The sequence below is a fragment of the Gallinula chloropus genome, assembly GCF_964237585.1.
Source record: "Gallinula chloropus genome assembly, chromosome: 3".
Taxonomy (NCBI): domain Eukaryota; kingdom Metazoa; phylum Chordata; class Aves; order Gruiformes; family Rallidae; genus Gallinula; species Gallinula chloropus.
The window spans coordinates 1765257-1788263 of NC_140087.1; the positions used below are offsets into that span (position 1 = coordinate 1765257).

Genomic DNA, 23007 nt, shown 5'->3' on the forward strand with positions numbered 1-23007 from the left:
GAGCCCCTACGCTGAAGTTAATGTCATGCAAGTGAGCCATTATAATGTGCTGTCCCTGGAGTGTGTTCCTCCAGGTCACTGAGAAGCCTCTTCCAAAACACACAGTAAGGAGAATAATGAAATATCACTTCCCAGAAGTGCTGAACAAGGAGAGAACCAAAATATTCTGTTTATCTCTGTTGCAGTATGTCTGCCTGTGAGGTTTTTAATTAATCAAGATTTGAGTAATTTCTAACTTTTACCAGTTAGTCACTTGGAGTTTTTAGGTACTTCCTCTGAACAGGCTCATTCTATCCTCTTCTTCAGAAAGGACTTATACTGCAGATTTGTTTTTTATGGGGCAGGAGATGTTGGAGCACTCTGAAATCTGATATCCCAAAGCAGTGATCTCAAAGAAGAAGCTTATCTGGAACTGCTTCTAGCAACTTTTAAAAATTCGTTTTTAAATTTAATAGAATTACCCTCAGAATCAGTGAAAAACAGTACTCTCTAATATGTAGGTTTGATTACAAAAACAACATGGAAGATTCTATATGATAGAAAAGCAAACCCGTTGTTGTTTAGCAACAAGCAGTGGATGCCTCACTGCAAATCTTTAAGAGAAACAGCCATCCCAATGCAAAAAAGCCAGGTGTGAGCCTCTACCAGATTCTCCACCAGATAAAGGATCATATTAGAAATGGTTTATCCCCAAGCACTGAATTTTAACTAAAAAATAAATGTCTGGCAGTGTCCTGAATAAACCCCCAAGTGGAAGTTCAGTCAAATTGTGGGGTTTGTCTTGTGCCAGGTTCCTTGTACCTGTCCTGTCTGTCTGCGCTTCCTCCTCAGAGGGGCAGCTTGCCTTCCAGCGTAGCCGCGTCTCCTCCTTGGGGGGACAACTGTGCCACTTGTGCCAAACAGGATGATCCCGGACTCATTCTTGGTGCTGAAGGAGAGGTTGATTTCTGTGCCCACATCAAAGGAGACAGGCTGCAGTTCCACAAAACCTGGCTTGGGGAAGCTAACTGTGTAAATGTTCTGTAGGAAGAAGATGATAGAAAAAGGGCATTAACAGGATGAAGAGCAACACTGTGAGCGTGCAGAAAGAGTTCTCAACTAAAATAATAAACTATGGAAATGTAAATAGGGTGAAGGGATGGAAAGTAATACTAAATATGAAGTGATTTTTTTTCTCAAAGTGTTATGCAAACACTAATTTACCTGTTTACATCTGGCACCATTAGAATATTTCTGGAATCCTGTTTTACAGGAAGGCAAAGTTCCAGTCTTATTTCAGTATATCCTCTTGGATTAAAAATAACAGTTCACAGATGGTTTTTTATATGAATGTTTTCCATTGTGTTAATACAGTGGGATTTTGCTTTTTAAATCAATACAATAGATAACAACAGACAGTATGAACATAAACTAGCTTCTATTATTTCTCAGATGTGCCCAGAAAATACTTTCCATTAGCCAGTTGTTATTGCTTCATCATTATTGCTTCTCTAAGCACCACTGCTTTTTTTGATGACTCAGGCTCAGAAATGAAGCTGTTGTCCTACATGCATGGCCCAACCCTTTGGACACTGGTAGCCACTAACACAATTAAAGAGTACAATATGTCATCAAACAATCAATCGGTGCCAACTGCTGAAGATGTCCTGTTATCACCGCCTGGTCTTGGTCTTCCAGCTGGGGAAGACCAGTCTGTAGAAACAGTGACCTTTTCTAAAATAACCTCCTGTTTTTCAGTACAGTAGAACGAATTTCAGGTACAGAGATAATACATCATGCTAGATAAAGTCATTGCTGATGATGTCTGCTTTTCTCTGGAAGCTGAGGGCATTTAAATAATTGAGTATATATCCAGCCTCCATCTTTTGCTATACTACTACACTATATTCTTCCTCAAACTCAGGATCATTTCCTTGAATTTTATATGCATTGAAAGCCTGTTAATTAGAAGCAGCACCAAGTGAAAATAAATAGACTTGAGGTGTATTTAAAGTTAAAATAATGACATCAACTTTGCACATTCTCAGTGATCAGTCAGAAATGTGCCTTCCCGCTTGGTGGTAGCTCGTAACAGTAAGTGCTCTCCAGATCCTGTCTTAAAGGTGACTTTACCCCCCAAAATACAGTGATTTTCAAAGTACCCCAGATTTCTCTAGCAAATTATTTTATAATAACATTAAAAAAAGAAAGAAAATGGCTTAAAACCTTAGATTTTATATGTATTAAAATTTTAGAGGCTTTTGCAATATTGTCAGTGCCTAATTCTATCCTCATTAATGTCAGTAATTCCCATTTTAGTCAGCTGAAATGGAATTAGACCACTGACAAGCACTTCAGAAAATCCTACCCTTTAGGGATAGGGATATCACAACTGTACAGGGATACTGTGCAAGAAGTTAGGAACTAGAAAACTGGTTTACTTGCTGGTCAGACTCATTCATCTTTCTTTTAAATATAAACATTCTGATTTTCAGGTTGCAGCCCTATGTGTGTCTGACTATGCCTTATACAATTAATATGTTATGCCATAAAACCAGAAAACAGGTAACATTTATGCCATTTAAGACCAAAATACACGGAATTCAGACCAACCTCTAGTGTGCATCCTTTGGTTAGACCGACAAAATCAGGACTACTCAATATATTATACGGTGTCCTTGAAATTTCAATCTCTTTGAGGCAACCTGTGTATTTCTTTAAGTTCACTTCAGGCCTAAAAAAAATAATTTAGAAGTACAATGTATTTTCAAAAAACAGAATTTAGGGAGAACACAGTCAGCCAGCCAGACTTGCAGATGCACAGAAGCTTGATGTTTTTGTTTGGAAATGCACACACACACTCAAATGAACACATCTTGCTTTCTACTGCTTATCAGCACATACTGCACCTGGCCTTCCATCCCTCCTCAGAGGTGTAACAGCAGATTCATCTCATCTCCAATTGACAATGGTCCTTTTCCATTTTCTCTTTCTTATTTATTTTTTTTCTTTTGGGTAAAGGAATGCTGTCACCTTGGGCAATGAAATGCAGTGAGCTATGAAATAAGTAAGTAGCTGCTCTTTAGGCAAAGCAGAAAGATGGAAGCTAGGAAATGGTGACAGTAAGGAAAGAACTTAACTGGAAGACAAGGCTTCATTCATCTTTTTGCATGCTAGATCCCAATGGCAGCATGCAAACATTTGGGATGAGGTCTTTGCCAAAGACAAAAAAAAAAATAAATTGGATTTTATTTTTTAATGCTTCAGGACGTGGATTGACATTGGGGTTTTATGTCTTTCATATTCCCAGTATCTTTCCTATGAAAACTACTGCATATTTTCTTGTGGCACAATAATTTATTTGACTTTCTTAGGCAGTTAAGGAAAACAAAACCCTTGGGTTTGTAACAGCTTCTGAGTATCCATCCAAGACAGGAAAATGTTGCCATAGAATTGCAAAGAGCCACAGTTTGGCTCATCAGCTGATTGCCAGAAGAAATGAGAAAACCCAAGAGGAACACTTGCTTGAATACAAAAGTATGATTTCCCAGGCCTGGCAAGACCAGAGTGAGACTACAACTGCTGGCAACGTGTGAGCCAGGCTTGCAAGAAGAAAAGCCTTATAAAAAAAAAGAGTTGCCATACATACCACAAAGAGTAAATCCAAAAAGAACAAAAGCCCTTGTCAATTAACTCACAATATTACCCACAGGTGTTGAGAGTTTAGTAGAATATCTGAATAATATGAACAGCTCAAAAATAGAGAAATAAATTTGGAGAATACATAAGGAGTAAAAACTGTGGGGAGAGAAAACCCAACACTTCAGCACCCTTCAAGGAAAGAAAAGATTTTAAAGAGTATTAATTACAAAATAAACCCACTGTGCACAGATACTGTTCAGCTGCATGTTTGGTACTGAAAGCCATTCTTTGCATTATAGCCATTCTAGCAAGCGTGAGGTATTCTCTGGCAAATCCTGAAACTTTACTGAGACAATCCACGTTTTGCTTACTTCCAGTCACGTAGCTATGTCACCTTTCACTTTTGACTTTTTATTTCCTAGCTCTCCCCCTGTTCCTTCATTGACTTGTCTCCCCAGCAGCAGAAATGTTTTGCCAGGTCACTGTCAGCAGTGTCCACAGTCTCATCTTTGCCATCCGGAAACCATTGGTTTTCCTACTCTCTCCTGCCCACTTAGACTGCCCTCACGTAAGAGGCAGTCACCGTTATCTTGTAACTCTCAATCATATGAACTCTACATTCTTGCAAACATTTAACACTTGCTTGATGTTTTCCAAAGACTTCCTTTTTGTTCTCTTACTCCCTTCTAAGACATCCAGACCAAGGTCTAAGTTCTCACAGATCTTGCATAAACTCTTGGCCTTGTTTTTTTTGGCCAAACTATGATCAATTTCAAATGAACACAAGGAAAGGGTTCTGGAGCTTGGGAGGAAATCGTCTTCCTCAGGATCGGGGTGAAGCTGCATGTTTGTGGAGTTCAGTTCATATCTGAGCATATCAAAGCACAAGTTGCGAGCTGGAAGTAGTTCAGAAATAGGCGACGGCTCGTCTCCTCCTGTTCTTAAACCCAGAAGCAGCAAACTTCACAAAGATCAGCACCTTTCATATCCTCAGCAAGTGCTTCCCCGTCTCCTCGCCTGACCTGGGCCTACGTTGCTCTCACAGCCTGGAGGCCACAGCCACACTTGCCCGTAGCTCTGCCTCCCAGGCACTCCATAACCAAACACAGCTGAAGTAAGCAGCTGTGTGAGGAAAAGAGAAGTCGTGTGTGTGTGTAGGTGTGCGCACAGCATGGAACACGACAGTGTTAAGCACTTGGGGGCAGCTTGGCCTGGTGCAGCGGGAGCGACTCGCTGAATGAACAGCCTGAGCGTAACAGCTGGCATGGGTACTGCCCACGCGCCGTGTCTGCGCTGCCGCCTCTGCTTGCAAGCTGCACTCACTAGACACATGCAAGTCATGCAAGGAATCTGATTGTTTTTACCTTGCTTTCATACTAGGGTGAGAGAGAAAGGAAGAAAAAAAACATTATTAATTGTAGGAAATGATACTTAATGGGAAGGGTCAACATACTTCACACTGCAGCAGATACACATCATTTACAAAGAGCACATAATGAAAGGTGGGATTCTACATTCCAGGCTATAACAATTAACAGGGTTACTCTGCAAACACCTACCCTAGAATGTAATATATCGAAGAGCCATTATAATTTGTTGCTATACTTGGTTGCCAGTAAAAGCAAACCCATGGAAAGGAATCTGGCAGAACTGACGTGACCTGGTAATTACAAAGTCACGGGTACCTCAGCATCTATTGTTTGCAGTAGCTCAGCTCGGCCCTAATCCCCCTTTTGCTATTTTTGATCCTAATTTACCAGAACATTCATCTTGCCCCAGTGACTGATAAATCATAGCTGTAGGCAAAATGGTTACCACGGGTCCAAGTAGCTGTGGTACACCGATTTTCTAAGCAACCACAAAGGGTTTGCTGGAAGATAATTGCTCTAGACATTCTGCTATGCGCTGCTGTGATTTCACAATTACATAATATGGTGTTGCATTTCATGAATAAAACACATCTAAGATCTTCTTATTGCTGGGTGATTTAACATCAGAAGCCAGTTATTAACCTAATAAATTAGCAAAAACATCTATTCTTTTGGTTGCAGACCAGCCTGTGGTCTAATCACAACAGTTCCTTGTGCACGAGACCACCTCAATGCCATCACTATGGCACGTAGCTAAAGCTGACATAGATTAATGGGTTTGTTCCTGTGTGGCTCATCTGTTCATTGTAGCACAGAATCGTCTTGTTCTTGTCATTGCAAACCTGCTGAATATTCATTTAAATCTTAGATAAGTTTCTTTTGCCTATTTAAACTCCTGTTATACAGTCACTAAATTCAAGTATCTGTTATACCATTTTTTTTTAGTTTATTAAAGCTTAAGTTTATCAAGAATGTTAGGCAATATTTAAAAAAGAAATACCAGGAATTTTATTTGCATAAGAAATTTGGGATCCAGCTTCTGAAGGGAAAAGGTTTACATATTTCATTCTACCTGCCTGAAATATATCAATAATATTGTATCATATACCTTAATTCCTGAATACAAAAGGAATTTAATCAAAGGGGTCCAGAAAACTTATGCCTACAAACAATTTAAAATTATATCTGAACACAATATTTTTATACATATTAAATATACATATTAAATGAATCCTGCCTCTGATTATGCAAAAACATGCATAGCCATTTAACAGTAGTCCCATGAGGAGCAGTAGTTCAAATTTCCTGCTCAGGCACCAGGTAAACACTTGTGCTTAATTTTGTGGAGGTATGGAGCTTGAAGTCACGAATTCAATTAATCAAACAAAAAACACTTAAAAAGGTGTCTCTGCCATGGTTCTGCACAGCATCAGGAAGATGTACTGCACCATCTCCACTGCATTTGTGTAATGTAAGTTTCGTGAAATACATAGAAATATGCAGCATATGCAAACAAAGTGTTGGTCTGCTCTGGCAATATAGGGTATGCTGGGAACCTACCACTGACTTACTGCAAGTGAACTGCAGAAAATAACCCAGAGAATAGGATTGCACTGCATTTACATCCCCTTATCAAAGCTAAAGAAATCGGTCTAAGCCACGTTACCTTAGATTTCTCAGGGTTGGCAGTCCCCCAAAATATATTTTCTCGTGCCCTTTTAAGTTGAGTCCAAAGTGGCTGCCTGTAGAAGTTGTTGCTACAGACTCTTCTTCATTGGTGTCTATGTCTACGATTGATATGTTGGCTGGAAGAGATTTCAGAACAGTTTCAAAATATCAGACATGGATAATGATGTCTCAGTGTAAGAAACCAACAGAAAAATATTTGGAGGGTTAGCAGGTGAGGAGAAAGGCAAGGAGGGTTGCACTGTGCAGTCAAAACACTGGATTTCCAAGTTATCAATTATGGGCAGAGGAAGGGACCCACAATTTCCTCTGTTTCCATAACAACCTGAAAAGCTATAGTGAATTTGTATGCTTTATTTTTCTTTATATTCTTTAATTCTGTTTCAATTTGGCAATCTCTATTTGTCAAAGTAGTTTGGAACTAACACTTCAGGACAAATTTGAGACAGAAGAGATCATTTTATATCTAACTAGTGGTTTGAGTCCAAAGTTTGCCACGTGAGCAGCATTTTTTAGTGTAGAAGTTTGTTAGCATTGTCATTATGTGCCTTAGAGACTGGTGATCACTCACTCTAAACCCTTTTCTACCCAAAGCAGCCAGCTGCTGTCATGTCTAATCTCAATCTGGTGTCAGTGATGCATTATATACAACCATCCTATTTAAATGCTTGTTCTGTGCATGTTTTTAATGTATGGATTAATGCAGAATACAAGGTTGAATGAGAGAGACAAGACAGGCTGAAATGTGCTGAGCAGCCCCCAAGAGCAGCATATTCTACTCTAGAGATGCAAGGAAGGGGTGGTTCTTCTTTTCTTCTTCCTTCTTTTTTTTTTTCTTTTTCTTCTTAACACAGTTAAATGCAAGAGAATCCTTAAAAACTACACGCACACCCCTTCCCCACCTACATACCTAAGGAATGAAATGAGCCTTTATTTTAATTTAAGAAAATTGTCCAGCCTGATTTCTGGTTAAAGATGAAATAGATTGAGTTTGGAGAAAGACTTTCTTGCTGTATCATACTCTTTTCATTTCTGTGTCTATTTTTTTTATAAACACATGCTACATCTAAATGGCATGAATAAATTCCAATTATGTGACACTGTATTTGATCTTAATACCTTCTGGGTTAAGTGTGAACTAAGTTAACCCTGGTCTAGTGCAGGGTGTCCCTCTACTAGGGAGGGAGAGGGGGGTTGGAATTATGTGATTTTTTGAGGTTCCTTCCAACCCAAACTGTTCCATGACTCTGTGGTTCCATGATTCTATGATAAAAGGCCTGTTTGACAGTGCGATCACTCACATGCAACCCAACACACCTTTAACTCTAAGCAAAAGAAGGTGCTAAGTCCCTGGGCAACCTTGTGTAGCTCCAGGCCTGGAGGTTGGTGTCAATGCCTGTGGCAGGGGCTTGGAGCTCTATGATCCTTGGGGTCCCTTCCAACCCAGACCAGTCTATGATTCTATGATTCTAAGTCACTTCATACTTCCAGTTAGCTGTACTGCATAGGTAACTGGGAAAGTCATGGTGTTAACACCACAGGAACCCACCTTGTTTCTGAATCCTTGATAGAGTGAAAGATTTCCACCTGCCATCATTCTGGCTGCGGCTGCTGGTGACAGAAGCGGTACCCGAACCCAGGTCGTAGCTGACTTTTATACGCCCACCACTGAGTTCTACACTCATGAAGTCTTTCTGTTCATGAAAAGGATTAGATATACATAATATGACTCTTGTTCATTTTTGGTAAGAAGCATATGGCATTAAATAAACACTTTATTTTCCTGGGTGACAACAGACAACTTTTCCTGAGCTTTTTAAATGATCCACTTTGGCATTTACTGCCCAAGACTGTAGTGTATGAATGTGTGAGAAAGAGCATCCTCAAGATTTTTATATGGTGGGAGAGTATTTTAAGAAAGGAACTGTATCAGGGACCAGTTGCCTTCCAGTTCCTAGTGTTTTCAGAAGTTCAGGTAAATAATTTTATTTTTTTTTTAGAAAACTACATAAATTAATTATAATTATACAAAATAATTACACAAAATCACCTAAAATAATTACATTAATTATACTTTCAGTATTCAATTATAAAATTAGAAAACCTACACAAGTACCTCATCATCATAATGAAATGTTACCTTTTACTATAATCAGTGAGGAGGAGCACTCTCCTCCTTGATAATTCCAGCAATTCTGATAACTTTTCCCAAAATACAGGAATCTGAAATAGGGATGATTTTCACAAACATGGGTTTTGTAAAGTAGTGAGTGGTTAGTAATTCTTCAAGAAAACTGCTGTACATAATTTCTGGCCCATATGAAGAGGCTAAGGAAAGTATTCTGTTCCCAGTCAGGCTTGAAAAATTAATCTTGATCAGAGATGTTGAAGCTGAGTTGTTCCTGATTTATGTGAGGATCTGGCCAGATGTCTTTATAAATAACCCTGTGGCCCACACAGATTTGATAGTGAGTGTGACTAAAAATCTTGAGCAGCTTTGTAATTAATGTTTCTATGCTTTATTTTTTCAGTGAAGGGACCATTTGTAGACCTTGCAAAAAATGCCATCACCCTCACATCTGTTCTGTCTCACCGTTCAGTTCCCCTTTAATGCCACTCACATAAAACACAGGTTTTCTTTATGTCAGGAGGACTTCTGTCTAAGTCTTGCCTCTTCTCATATTCTCCTGTATTTTAAACCATGAATTTATAACCACAGCTGGCAATGTTTGTAGAGGGGAACACTTGGGATACATGAAAATGAATGAATAATTTCAGAAAAGCTGGAATTCCCTTCAGTCTAACATAATGCTCCCCAGTCAGTAAACACTAGGGAGTCAACTTCCTCGCTATAACATTGTCTTCACTTGGATAGCAGTGAAGCATCATACCAGACATCATCACACCAGGATGGTGCTACATGAAATTCCGATTTGTTTTTATAATATGACGACTTTGGCCAGTGTAAAAATGGTATGAAAACTGTAAGGAGAGAGACAGTTAGCTGGCTGTTCTTACCAAGTCATCAGTAGCAAGATACATCAGCAGGGCATTTGATGAGAAGGTCCTGAATTTGAACATGACCGTGGAAATATTGGGGTTCCATCGGATCGGGCGGCTGACCATGGCATAGCTGTCGCCATCGAACTGGACCGTCCCTTCACTGTCTGCCACCTGTGGGCTGGAAAGGGGCAATTCTAACTGGTTTCCTTTGCCATATGAGGGGAAAAAAAGGAAAAATAGAACAACCAAAAAAACCCAAGTGTGGGGAAAGGGCAGTGAGGGAACACCTCTTGAGATTCTCCCTGACCTTGATTTGATTTTGTGTTACACACCCATTCTGACAAGTGAAGCTGTAAGGTGAGCTCGCCGACTGTGCAACACAGAAGCACTTCTGGCAGGGAGATGGAAGTGGAACCTGTCACATATATCTCATGGTCTGTAATGACTCATTTTGCAATCCTCAGTGTAAAATAGCATTATGCGCTCTTTTGTACTGTTATTGTTAATGATTTAATTTACAACTTCTGGAGGGTCACAGACTGGAAACCCTGGAAACTGATTCTCTGTTTACCCACCAATTGCAAAGACCACCAGAGCAGGAGCATCAGTCCCTCCAGTTTTTGGCTTTCCTGTCATTACAGAACAGAAAAGATCAGGCTTTGAAATCGTTTGGTATGATTTTCACAATAGACTCTTGTCCATCTCTGTCACACAGAGCAGACAGCTGCAAGACAGCAACCTTTTGGTTGAACATATTTGAACAAGGGACCTTCATGTGAAATACTGGCTAGGAACATATTTTCTATTTATCTTGGCACACATACAAGGATGTTGAATGTGGTCCTTTCACCTTCCACCTCTACATCTAAGTTACACTTTTGCAAATAGATTTTGTAGGAGAACAGGACTCTTTCTGGTCCTGGAGCAATGAGTTAAGGTGAAAGGAAGGTTGTAATACAGTTTTCTACAAATATCAAGTTTAGTATTCTTTTTTAATCTCCCATCCAACCCCACTCCAAGCAAGCAGATCTACACTATCACTAACAAATGAGAAAATTAAATTCAGTCAGAGATGGGCAGAAAAGCTTAGGCATTTCCACTAGGATTTGCTTGGCACTGAAATGCATGTATCCATCATCATGCTCACTGCACTGGTGGCTGTAAAAGCCACCTTGAGGCATCTGACTACACCCCATGCTGCAGGAGAGCTGCTGGCACCCACAACACAGCTGTCCATGAGCCAGACTTGGTCCCACTGTGGATCTCAACCTCTCTCATGCTTTGACTAGTCCTGGTTACTGGTTAGGAGGAGTTTTTCCATCACATCACTTTTACTGTCTTCACTATGTTACGACATCGGCCACATTTCCAACCCAAATTGGGTGCTTCCCCTTTGGTGTAACTGGAATCTAACTTCTTATTTCCTACAACTCTCAGCATTGCAGACAGAACTCAACCATCTACTGGAACATGATAGCTGCTGCAGAAATTCCAGGTGCCTAGCACAGAATTCACTGTCACTGCAGGCGAGTTCCCAAAGGAGCATGAGAAACAGTCGGCACTTTACCTACCTGACAGCACATCCTTTGCAGTCACCTTCAATATCCCTGAAATTCCACAGACCTATGGGCTTGCTGTCCAGAAAGGTTTCACCCATGCAGCCAGTGAAGGTGGTGACTCTTACAGCATCTGACTTCTGCAACAGCAAGTGCAGACCTTGTTAGAATTCAACCTGATCTACCATGTCTGAAAGCGTAACAAATATCAGGTATTTCTTATTATTTTAAATATTGAGTAATATTTAATCTGGAAAACCCACCTGTAGAACAACTAATCATAAAAATGTGAGCTAAACTTTGTATCAGCCAGGATGGAAAAGCCCATTTATATTTGAGACTCTGGGGGAGGCCTTGGCAGAATGATTCTTGGAGAAGAAGGATCTGCCCCAGCTTCCACACCACCATCAGCTTTCCTGGTTCTTCAGAGAGCTGCCGGCTTCCAGCTGTTCAAGTTCTGCTTGGGGTTTTGTTTAACACTTCACAGAAAGAACTAAGGGGAATCTTGCTCACAATAGAATAAGCAAAATGTTTCTACTGCACTTAATGCTCCAAAGCCTGGAAATGGAACAGATCATCCAAGCTAAAAGACGAACTGTGAACTCAACTGGCTTCACCTGCAAAGTCCATGCTGAATTTGGATGCAGAAGAAAGTGCAGATGGCAAAGCAATTCAAGCTCATATCCCATCACAACTCATTAAGCTAAGGTCACGTACATGGGGTAAAGCTCATTAGATTATAGCATGGTACCATGATCAAGGTAGTAGTATTTGACAGTATACAGAGTACTCAGCTCAAAATTATCCTTCTAAAAATACCTAGTTTCATTTAAATTTCACTTCATCAATATGAGCTGATTGAAAATCTATATACTTAGCTATTTGAGATAGACAAGCACCTGCTGTTTTCCATACAGCAATTACGAATATTAAGATCTTGCAAGAGAATATGGAGAAGTGCAACTTGAAAATATTCAAGGAAAAGTATGACTCAAAAGACTTAATGTGCTGGTGATATTTCCCAGGGTAATTGGGAAGGTTTTAATTAGCAACAAGTATGAACTTAATGTCACTTCTGAGAAATTCATGACATCTAAGTATCATAGTCTTCTACTCAAGTCAGATGAAAGATGTTTTTTAAAACTGAAAATGAGCCTTCTTTTTGAAGACGCTGCAAAGATGCATGCAAAAAGGGATATGGGCAAAATCCCAGGAAAATCTAAAGCACTCAGAAAAAATAAAGAAAAAAAAAAGAAAAAAGCAAATTTCTGAGACAAGGATTTAAAAAATATCATTGACCTTGATAAATGTTCTAATTGCTTCATGGCTTTAGAAAAGAGTCTTGGTTAAATTCTTAATTTTGTGAGCCTGAAAACCACATGATGACAAAAATTTTCAGAAAACATTTGATGTTCTAGAGCTGTGCAAACATAGATTGTATTACTATGTTTCCGTACTTGCCCCACTTGTCTTTTGATAATTCAAAAGGGAAATATAAAATAAAATCAAAATAAGGTTTAGGTTTAGGGTAGCATTTGTGGTTGAAGTTTCATGACTCCTTCAGGAGATCACTGCAAACCAACAAGCCAAAAAACACCTGTCCTTGAAATATCTAGGGTCTCAACTGAGCCAAAGAAATGTAAATATTGTATAAACTAGACTCTCAAGTTCTTTTCTAAATGTGGTACAATGAAATTATTAATTTAATGATAATTCTGGCCCTTATGATTGTCACCTGAGCTAGTCTGTCTTCCTGAGCCTGCATTCTGCCTCTGATGGTGGAGCGTTTTAGTGAGGTGGGCAACCAGAACCCTATGACCTCTATGGACTCGTGTGTTTGGGCGTGTGGTCATCGTAGCTACACAGCACTGCAAGCACTGGTCACTCCTGACTCAGCTGAGTGGAGTGGTTATTCCACTGACTTGTTATGGTGAGTACAAAACAGGACATAATGCCAATGCAATTGTGGTTTTTTACTGTTGAAAAGATCTGTAGAAATTAAAATTTATCCAAAGCAAGAAACAAAGAATGAAAGAAAGCTGGGAAGAAAATTGGGTGTGGGAGATGATAAAGCACCTTTCCTGTTTATTTTCATTCCGTTTGAAACAGCCTATGAAAGGGACAGGGTACAGAAAGCCAGGGAGGACATTCTGGTTTAGGGTCACTGATTTTTGCAGTACAGAGCCCCTTCTAGCAACTGACTACTTTTAGAAGTGTGTTTCAAGGGTTCTTGTTTAGGGCTAAGAGATGAAAACAAACACCTTTAGCTGTCTTTAGATAGAAAGCTGGAAGACAGACAGCAAAACAGAACCTCTGGCTATGGCTGTAAGGAGAACACAGAAAAATGATGCTTTTTCTAACATGAAGTTCAGCAGGAAAATCTTCAACTGACTTCCTTGCCTGTTTCCCATATAAAATAAAATCACATAAAAGAAAATGAATGGCAGTTATACAGACCCTTCAAGTTCAATAAGAAAAGTCAAGATTCATTGCACCTGCATCTTTAGAACTTGAAAACTGTGATTTTTGGGAATCTATTTCAGATAAAACAGAGTAAGTCTGAGTTCTTCTTACATGGACTGACTTGCACTTTCCTAGACCAAAATCTCAAGAGTTCTTTTCGGGTTCCTTGAACATTCATTATGCCTCTTGCATCCTCTGATTTTGTCTTTGTCTCCCTTTACATTTTCACCCACAGTATTCTCTGTAAGAAAGAAATATTTCTATCCACATATTTCATCTAGAAAGTTAAGCTTTCTAAAAAAAATGGAAAGTTGGACCATAAAATATTGTGCTATTTCAACACTTGACACATACAAACTTCGGTGCAAAAAGAAGTTCTTTGAGTTCCCTGGGAAAGTCTCACTGTTTAATGCTAAATGAAGATTTTTTTGGGTAATGTTAACATAAAAAAAAATCAGCTCATATAAATTGGTCTGTAATTAATGCCACAGGAAAATATATGCTAATTAGTACTTATTGGAGAGCATTTTTTTGTTGAAAGATTTCTATCCGTTCTATTTGGCATAAATCTGTCCCGTGCAGCCTGCTCTAGGTGATCTGCTCTGGCAGAAGGGTTGGACTAGATGATCTCTAGAGGTCCCCTCCAACCCCTCCTGTTCTTTGATTCTGTGATTCCCATTAACTTAAGCCCTGTAGAAGCAACGAACTGGGGAAAAGAAAACAGGTCAGGGGTCTGATACAGGTAGCAATTAAAAAAAGGGGTAGTACAGGGGGGAGAACAGGAACAAAAATGAAGAAAATAAACAGATATGTCAAAAATAGACTGCAAATGATGCACCCTAGGATCCCACTGGCCCTCAGCCACTGGGGCACACTGCTGTCACCCACCGGGAAATGTATCAGGAATGATACCAGCATAATAAAGTTTACTGTTTCTACTGTAAGCAAGAACCAAAACTGTCCACATAACCAGCCAGATCATACACTAGCACCAGAGCATTACCTTTATTTTTCCAGTTAAGCCTCCAACAAACAACATGGCATTGGCATCTACGTCCAGAATGGTATATCCAGGAGGAGAGACAGCGCTGAATGTGGCTGGCACGATGCTGGCTTTGGGACCATCCAGAGCTCGCACTGAGATTGTGCCATTTTTCCCAGTCCTAGGGATTTTAACAAAATAATTTAAGCATACAGAAGTCAGCAGTTAAACCAAACACAGGAAAAGTCAATTTTGGATGACATCTTTTAATAGAGGCTTGCATTACTGATTTGATTATGTTCCATTTTGACACAAATAACTTATCCCTGTGTAAGTTGAAGACACGATCACAGAAACAGGTTTTTTTTTCCTCACCTCAATATCCTTTTTGAATGAAATCCACTATACAGCTGAAGTGGAGCTTCTATTGACTAAACCAAAGAAGCTGCATTTTTTAAATTATTGAGATGAAATTAGTGTAAAGTAATTCTTCCTTGATCTAACAAATGATGTAGGCAAGGTTATGAATTAAATTTCTGAATTTGATAAGGCATATTAGATTCTATTTGAACTGAAATTATTGATAATGTGATGGAGAACTTAAATTTCCTTCATTGTGGTGCATGGACTATGCATTTTCTGCAGTGGAGCTCTCTGGTTGCTTATCAAACACCACATTATGTTTAAGGATGTTACCCCATTGCCCCCCATGAACCATATCAAATATTGATGGTGACAACAACAACAGAATTTGCCACTTGTTAACACTTTCTGCAATAGTTAATTTTCTACTCCTTAGGTTAAATTAATGTAGTAACTGTTATGGAAAAAGTTTGCTCACATATTTTTCCAATAGAAGGAACCGAATGTGGAGAGAGATGATCCATCTTAGTCTTTCAGGTATACAGAAAGGTATTTCAAATGAAATTTGAATAATTTTGAATCTTTTGCAGTAATTTTCTTAATATTACTTTAGTATACAGCAGTATGGAGGGTAGCTTTCCACAGAAAGTTTACTACTTAACAGGAGTAAACTATTAGGCATTTGTAGTGACCATAAGATACAGTTTCACCCCAGACAAATGGACCATAATCAACACAACAATTTCTTATGGGTAATAATATGATTGTGGAATAAGCATGTAGTGTGACCCAAATCCTGCCATGGGAAGATGAAGTATCTAGTACGCTCAACAATGTGGTGGAGGAATGGTTGGGATATGAGCTAGGCAGAGGGAGATGACATACTGTGGATTTATGGATAGCTTTGGAAATTGCTGCTTTATATAAATTTTAAGAGTACGTTGGATTTCCCATGCCCCTTGTCATGTTAATTTGGAAATTCCTAGCACAGGTGCCTGATCCCACAACCCTAACTAGCACTGAAACACTCAGAATGGGTATCAATTGTACGAGACTTTTCTAATTTATATGTTTGACACTCCATGCAGAAACACAACATTTTAAACAAAACTTACTTCCTTTTCTCTAACAGTTTACAAAGAGTGTATACCTATCTCGAGTCACTACCCATCTTTTAGATTACATATGGTATTTCGCTGGCTACATGATTAGGCTCTAAAAATTACTCAGTAGCTGTTCTCAAGCTAGTCAAAACAGATTTCTCCTCAGAAAACAGATTTTATATCTGTATTTGCGGAAAAAGTTTCTAGGGAAAGGAAGGAAGCTGATTAGATAGAGGTGATAAAATTCACCAAGAATTTCAACACACAGCTTTTCTAAACGAAAAGTTACACACTCATTCTATCAAGATTCTGTCAAGACACAGACAGAAAGTTGTGGTTTTTTTAAAATCCCTTTGATTTTCTAAGTCCTGAACTTTGCTGCATGCAAAGATGCAAAATTCCTTTTTGACTAATTAGGAAAAAAAAAAGATTGGCTTGGGGTATTGAACTAACAAGCAAAGTAAAAGTTAAAAGCATACCTTTTGGGGAGAACTGTCATCTTTTGTGAAATAAAGCTTTACTTGACAAACTCACATTTACAGCACAGTAAGGAAGACTGCATAACTTAGGCTACTGAATAAGCTAAATGTAGACAGTGCTATCCTGTACTTACAGAATTCCTGGATTTAAAAAGTTTACTGGATCAGAGCTCTAGAGGGTGGAAAAAATCCTGTAAGACTATGCATTTTATGTCTAAAAAACACTCTTCTGAACTTCCTTTGGCTCAGCACCTCTTAGGTTCTATACTGAGAGGGTGGTTGGACACTGGAACAGGCTCCCTAGGGAGGTGGTCACAGCACCAAGCTTGACTGAGTTCAAGAAGCATCTGGATGCTGCACTCAGTCCCATACTCTGACTTGGCTGGCCCTGTGTGGAGCCAGGAATTGGACTTGATGATCCGGATGGGTCCCTTCCAACTTGGGATATTCTCTGATTCTATGATTCTATTACCCAAAAACGAGAATGAATTGAGAATTTTATTATGAAATAACATAGAGATGGACAAAAGTCACTAAAAATCCCCAACAAACCCCAAAGATTTAATGGAGACACTTCAGTTTTGATTAATCTCTCCTGAACTATGAAGCAGGGTTGCACAGTAATTTTGAGGGTTACCAATAAGTGGGAAATACATTTGTAGATCTATTCCATTTTGCCCTCTTTGTAGCCAGGGATCTCAATGCTTTCAATGTGAAAAACACTCATTTGCAAAAAAAAAAACCCACTGGAACTCTTCAATTACTGACCTGTACCTTGATTGTGAAGCTCTGGAAACCACATGGATCCAACACTAAGTTTCCTAGGGAATCTCCTAAGTGACATCTGGGATATGCAAATGTGTAGTTGCTCCAAGTAATTTTTTAAGAGGTGGGCTAAAACCACCCACATATTCTAAAGGATTTCTTAACAATATTTTTTCAATTACAATATTTTACTTTTTATTCCAGAATTAATTGAATGCTAAGGAGATAGCTGTCTATGCAGAAGAAATTCCAAATATTAACTTTATTGTTTTCAGAAGATTTATTGATGTGAAGCCCTTTAAGGATAAAGGTTCTCCATGTAGTAATTGTTGAAAGACAACAGCTGCTCGAGAGGCTATTTTTTAAACTGCTTTAGCTTGATGCTCTCTGAAAGAAAGTCATTGGCACTTTCAATCTATATTGTGCTGAAATCAAGATTCCAGTTTAAAAACATCCAGGTGCAATAATGCAGAAGTCACTGAGCAGACTGACACTTTTTAGGGTGTCTAATATGTGACAAATAGCACAGATGTCTCTCATCTTCAAACAGGCTGAAATGCTAACAATGGCATCCCTTCCATAAATAATTCTCTCTTATTTAAGGAGGACAATTGAGCTTGAAGAAAGAACTTGACTAACTTGACAGCAAAAAGACATTGCTATCCTGTGCATGAGAAGTTGTCAGGTTAGAAGATACTGTTCTAGTGATAGTTCTGTGAAACTGAAGGGTTACAGATGATGTACCAGCACCGTGTGGCTGATTGTTGGATGCACAGTGCTGGGCATGCAGGGTTCGCTCTTTAGAAGGTGCATGATGTAAAGAGGAAGACTTCTGTAAGTCATCAACATTAGATCACAAATTGCCATGTAGAAACCTCTGCTCCTTGGCCCCTTGGAAAGCACAGAAAATCTTCCTGGGAAAGTACATGGGCCTTAGCAGTTTAAGACTGAATTCTTGCTGAGCTGGGCTGCGTGTGTCTACAGTGAAGCTGTGATTCAAGCATCCTTTGTCCTCAAAGGAAGGGAGCTGCTTAACCCTGCCATTAAAAATTAAAACAATACTTACAATCACACTTGATTAGGATCACAGCTAAGCAGGTCCTGCTCCTAATGGAGGCCTGCTGAAGTGACACTGACCTAGAGAGCCTCAAAGACATTCTATCATCCCTTTCGCTCTTTCACCAAACGGACGTTGTTCGCGTGTAGCAAACCTGCTTTAAATAATTTTGTCAAGTGCTGTTATACCAGATTTTCCTTTGTTAATTGATACTTTGATTGATTGCAGTTCTTAAGACAAATTAGATTTACCTCTGCAAGCAGGTAAGTAACTCTAAGTGACTTCTGTTAAATTCCTGTATTATCAAAATACAGGGAATTCCTATAGAAAATCCCATAGGAAAAAAAAAAGAATATACAATAAAATGCAAAGTATTAGTCTGCTTTAAATAAAAAGGTGATGAGAATTAAAAGTGTCCCTGGAAACCAGATGCAGTAACTATCAGTTTGGTCTTAACACACTGGGAATTTTGGCACAGATGTTAACTGAACTAAACTCATCTGGCTGTTACTCAACAGTCAGCTTTTTCAGATTTAGTTTTCAGTCAGTATGCTGAGTGGCCTTGAGAGCTTCATAACCTCTGGGCTACCTGATCACCTCTTCTTAAGGCCCTTTGGGATCCATGATTAAGAACAGATATCACTATTATTGTGTGTCAGTGCCCGTTACCAGTGAAATTAATTGCAAAACTTTGCAAGGCCAGAATTTCATCTTAACGTTCCCACCCGAAGCTGATGCCCCGCTCCAGCTCTTCTGGTGGCCCTGTCAGATTGGGAAAGAAGTCTGCATCTGGAACTGAGCAGAAATTTAGAGAAAAAAGGTAAGAGAATGAGAAATGAGTAAAACTCTCCAATGGCTTGTGGATGGAGTCAGAGGAGAGTGATTAAAGGGATTCAAATGTTCAAAGTTGAAGAATCTTCAGTACAGTACGTGATTTATGAAGTCTTCCTTAAGAATGCAATATCAGTCCTGAGTTCTTCATCTTAATCTCACAAATCCAACTAATGTCTCTGCAATGTAATTCTCCTAACTACTGCTCTGTATTTCACATTTGTGCTGCTGTAATTGTTCTAAATTGCTGATCCAGCAGTTCATTCAAAACTAATGGCATGCACATTCTATATATCCAGAACACCCAACTTAATAGGCAATGTGCTTTTGTAGGATGTGTGAATTTTTATACCATGTCCTGGCTCCATATTCTGCTGAAGCAGCTTTCTTGTAAATGAAAGTCTGGCATTACTGTGTCATGGAGCTATTTTAGTATGCATAACATGAACTGGTGAAGATTTCAACAATTTGTATCGGGCCCCAGTTTGTATTTTCCTGGCAATAAAGTTTTGTTAAGCCAGTTTCTAGAGACAGTGCCATAATTTTATTTAATTCTCTGCTCTAAATGGCTGATTTCTGTGATTTCACTAAATTATTTAAACTGGACACCATTCCCTCCTCTGAGTGCTACGGATACAACTAGAATTAGAGTGCTTTGTTTCCTTTCTTCTTCTTTCTCTCATTTTCTGACTACATTGTGCTTCTATGTTTAATACTATGTGAAATTACCTGTAATGATGCAGGAGGAATTACTCAGTTTCATGTCAAATTGCAATATGGATGATGTTATCTAAATTACTAAAATCTGTTCAGCAGTGGAGGATAAAGCATATAGTTATGTAATCTTTATGTTGTAATTACTACACCATATGCCATGTGTTTTCTACTTGAATGGAAAATATAAGCTTCAAGTAACAAATGTGAAAACTGAATATCAAGGTGCTGATATTTCTACCGTTCAAGAGCACACAATAACTAATCTCAAGGTAGAAAGTATCGAACTTTCCACAACATTTTATCCTTGGGTTTTCATAAACTGTATCTTTTTTAAGAATCTCCACTTTGAGGAGACATCCTGCTTATGGAAATGGCATTTTGAGTAAGAATCAAGATACTGGTGTACGGCAGATGGTGTTTGCAGTGCTGTATCAAGACTAGAAATTCAGAAAAGGTGATCCTCTTTGAAATTCAAGGAGAAAAGTAGTTATCTGAGTGTCAAAATCTGTAACCGATTTTAAAAGGAAACTAGTTGAAGAAGAGAATCGATAGAGCGATATGTAAACAGAAGGGAATATAAGCAGTTGTAGATTGTTGATGCTAGAGGGGAAATATGTGGTGAAAATAAACTCTTGACACAGAACAGTTCATATTTCAACAGTAATTGTAGTATATACAGCTTTGGTACTATTGGACATAGGTTCAAAAGCTTCCATTAAACCCAACTAGAATTGGTCATATCTATGGCATCATCTTTAAAAAAAGACAACCCCCATGTTTCAAATGCAGCCAACATTTCCATGTAAACCTCAAGTATGACAACTTGCAGAATGTGTAAAATGTACACATTTTTTTCTTTATGAACCAAATATGGAACTGAAATCTCTACTTGCCTCGAAGCTTCAATCCGGTACCAGAACCCATCGTCAATGGTCAGATCTGGATACTCGACCCGTCCGACACCAGAGCCCACATCCCACAGGAAGCTCACCTTGCCTTTCCGCATCTCTATGGCCAGGAAGTCGGTCTACACATCAAATATGAAAATAGAAGCAATCTCATACTTAAATTAAAGGAAGTTTTTCCAAACCCCTTCAGACTTCAGGTCTAACGACACATCAGAAACCCACATACAGATAATAAAGTTTGAACATTAGTTCTCACAATAATAAAACCATTTTCCTGCTTTTGTTGCTTCAAGCAAGGAATCTTAAGCCAAGGATGGCAGATGACTTCTGTCAGAGATAATCTGTAAAGGGCTGCTAGATTTACAGAAGTGTTAATATTGTAACCATCAAGAGAAGGATTTAGCTCAGAGTAACATTGAGAAGTATCCACTGTATGGCACAACAATGTCAGGATCCTAGGCTAACACGTAATGCCACCTACCCTCCTCATTTTGTATTCAATAAATAAAACATATAGTTCAAAATACTTGAGGCAGAATATTTTCCCAATTGTACCACAAAATTATTAATTGTTCTAGAAGCCTGTCTACTATAGGGCTAATGGGAAACTGAATCGGTCATCAATACAATAGTTGGCAATGTAGTCTTGGCTTAGAATTACAACAAATAGGAGCTTTGGCAGATGCAAGATGATTAGCTACTTCATTCCCAAGGGAAAACCCACAACCAACCCCAAAATTACCCTGGTTGCACTGTGAATATTAAAGCTCTAATGTACTCCATGTACTATGAGCCTGCCATTTCATATCTAGATAACATATCTAAAAAATATTAAAAACTATTTTCTGGTAATACTTTAGAAGCCCCTATAGTAATACCAAAGGCAGTAGATTATGTTAGGCACTCTACTACTGCTTTGAAGCCTTTCTCATCTTCTGTATTTGTCAGTAGTCTGATTTCATTGAGTAACCCTGACATGAAAAGCAGGAGACAGACTTACAAACTTGGCACTTCCAAGGTAAAAAAGCAGATTGTCAGCAACTACTGTCTTCACGTTGACAATGACGGTGTTATACGTTCCCTTCTTTATTTCCGGGCGGTATGTGCGAATACAATTGCCTCCAGAGGACACTGACACTTTGATCTTCAAAAAAAGCATAGCAGAAAGAACTCAGTTTACTATTTATTATTCCAGAAATGCCTTCACATGCTTCCAAATAATTATAAGAATATTACACTTTGTATTTTCTTCCTTCCCATTTCTGTGTTACATGTACCTGGGAGTTGCTGGGATATGCACAGGAGAGAGAAATGGATTTTTCTTTCTGGGATTTTTTTATTAAAAGGGAATAAAAGCTCTTTATGGCATTCAGTTTTGAAAGGATCAACACTGGATTAAAAATAGCTAGACGATATACTGTTCTAACATGAGCAGCAGTGGGATTATAGCAGGGGAGACAGACTATAAGCAGAAATGCAGCCATAAAAAGGCAGCACTCCTGAGGGGATCACAGAACATTGCCATCATGTAGACAGGATGATCTGTTTTTTCCTTGTAACATCTTTGATTATGCCAATTTAAGACACCTTTTAACGATTATTTTCAAACTAGCAGTGGTGCCTATCACTGCTTCTACACAGCCCCTAATGGAGTTGGTATTCATAACTAAGTTTCATTTTCACAGCTGAGTGACACATGCACTTGGATATGTATGCTAGTCTCCTCAGGCTCTGAGCATAGATAAAAACAGTGTACTGTTTGCTTTCCTAATGCCAGCACAGACCTAATGACAGTACAATGGTATTTCAATTCCAGCTAGTCATGTTTATGTATTGAGCAGCTGTACATAATGGCATCACCTTATGCTCAGGGCAAACTTTGTCAAAAAGGAGATCCATTATATGACCAAACTCACCATTTCCCTATCTCAGAAATGTTGAGCAGTTGAGTGCTTCAAAACATTCAGACAGAAGATGAATGTAACATCACTGTAGCCTGTCTTTCTATTGTGGGCAAATTTAATTTGGTATACAGAATATATTTCTTTCCCAGGATCCTATTATTCTGTAGATTATTTTTCCAACCATTTTTCCGGAAATTTT

At 38.8% G+C, this 23007-nt stretch overlaps 1 protein-coding gene across 1 annotated transcript in view; it reads right to left on the reverse strand.

Annotated features, from left to right (window-relative positions):
• LAMA2 (laminin subunit alpha 2) overlaps nucleotides 1-23007 on the reverse strand; it is a gene marked incomplete at its 5' end in the record, with an annotated part of 363202 nt that overhangs the window by 23525 nt on the left and 316670 nt on the right. Inside the window, 10 exons of the mRNA XM_084261417.1 lie at nucleotides 802-1020; nucleotides 2593-2713; nucleotides 4986-4997; nucleotides 6658-6796; nucleotides 8227-8371; nucleotides 9696-9858; nucleotides 11252-11376; nucleotides 14703-14862; nucleotides 20890-21023; nucleotides 21905-22048. Of these exons, the coding sequence (XP_084117543.1) occupies nucleotides 802-1020; nucleotides 2593-2713; nucleotides 4986-4997; nucleotides 6658-6796; nucleotides 8227-8371; nucleotides 9696-9858; nucleotides 11252-11376; nucleotides 14703-14862; nucleotides 20890-21023; nucleotides 21905-22048 (1362 nt within the window). The remainder of the gene's footprint in view (nucleotides 1-801; nucleotides 1021-2592; nucleotides 2714-4985; nucleotides 4998-6657; nucleotides 6797-8226; nucleotides 8372-9695; nucleotides 9859-11251; nucleotides 11377-14702; nucleotides 14863-20889; nucleotides 21024-21904; nucleotides 22049-23007) is intronic.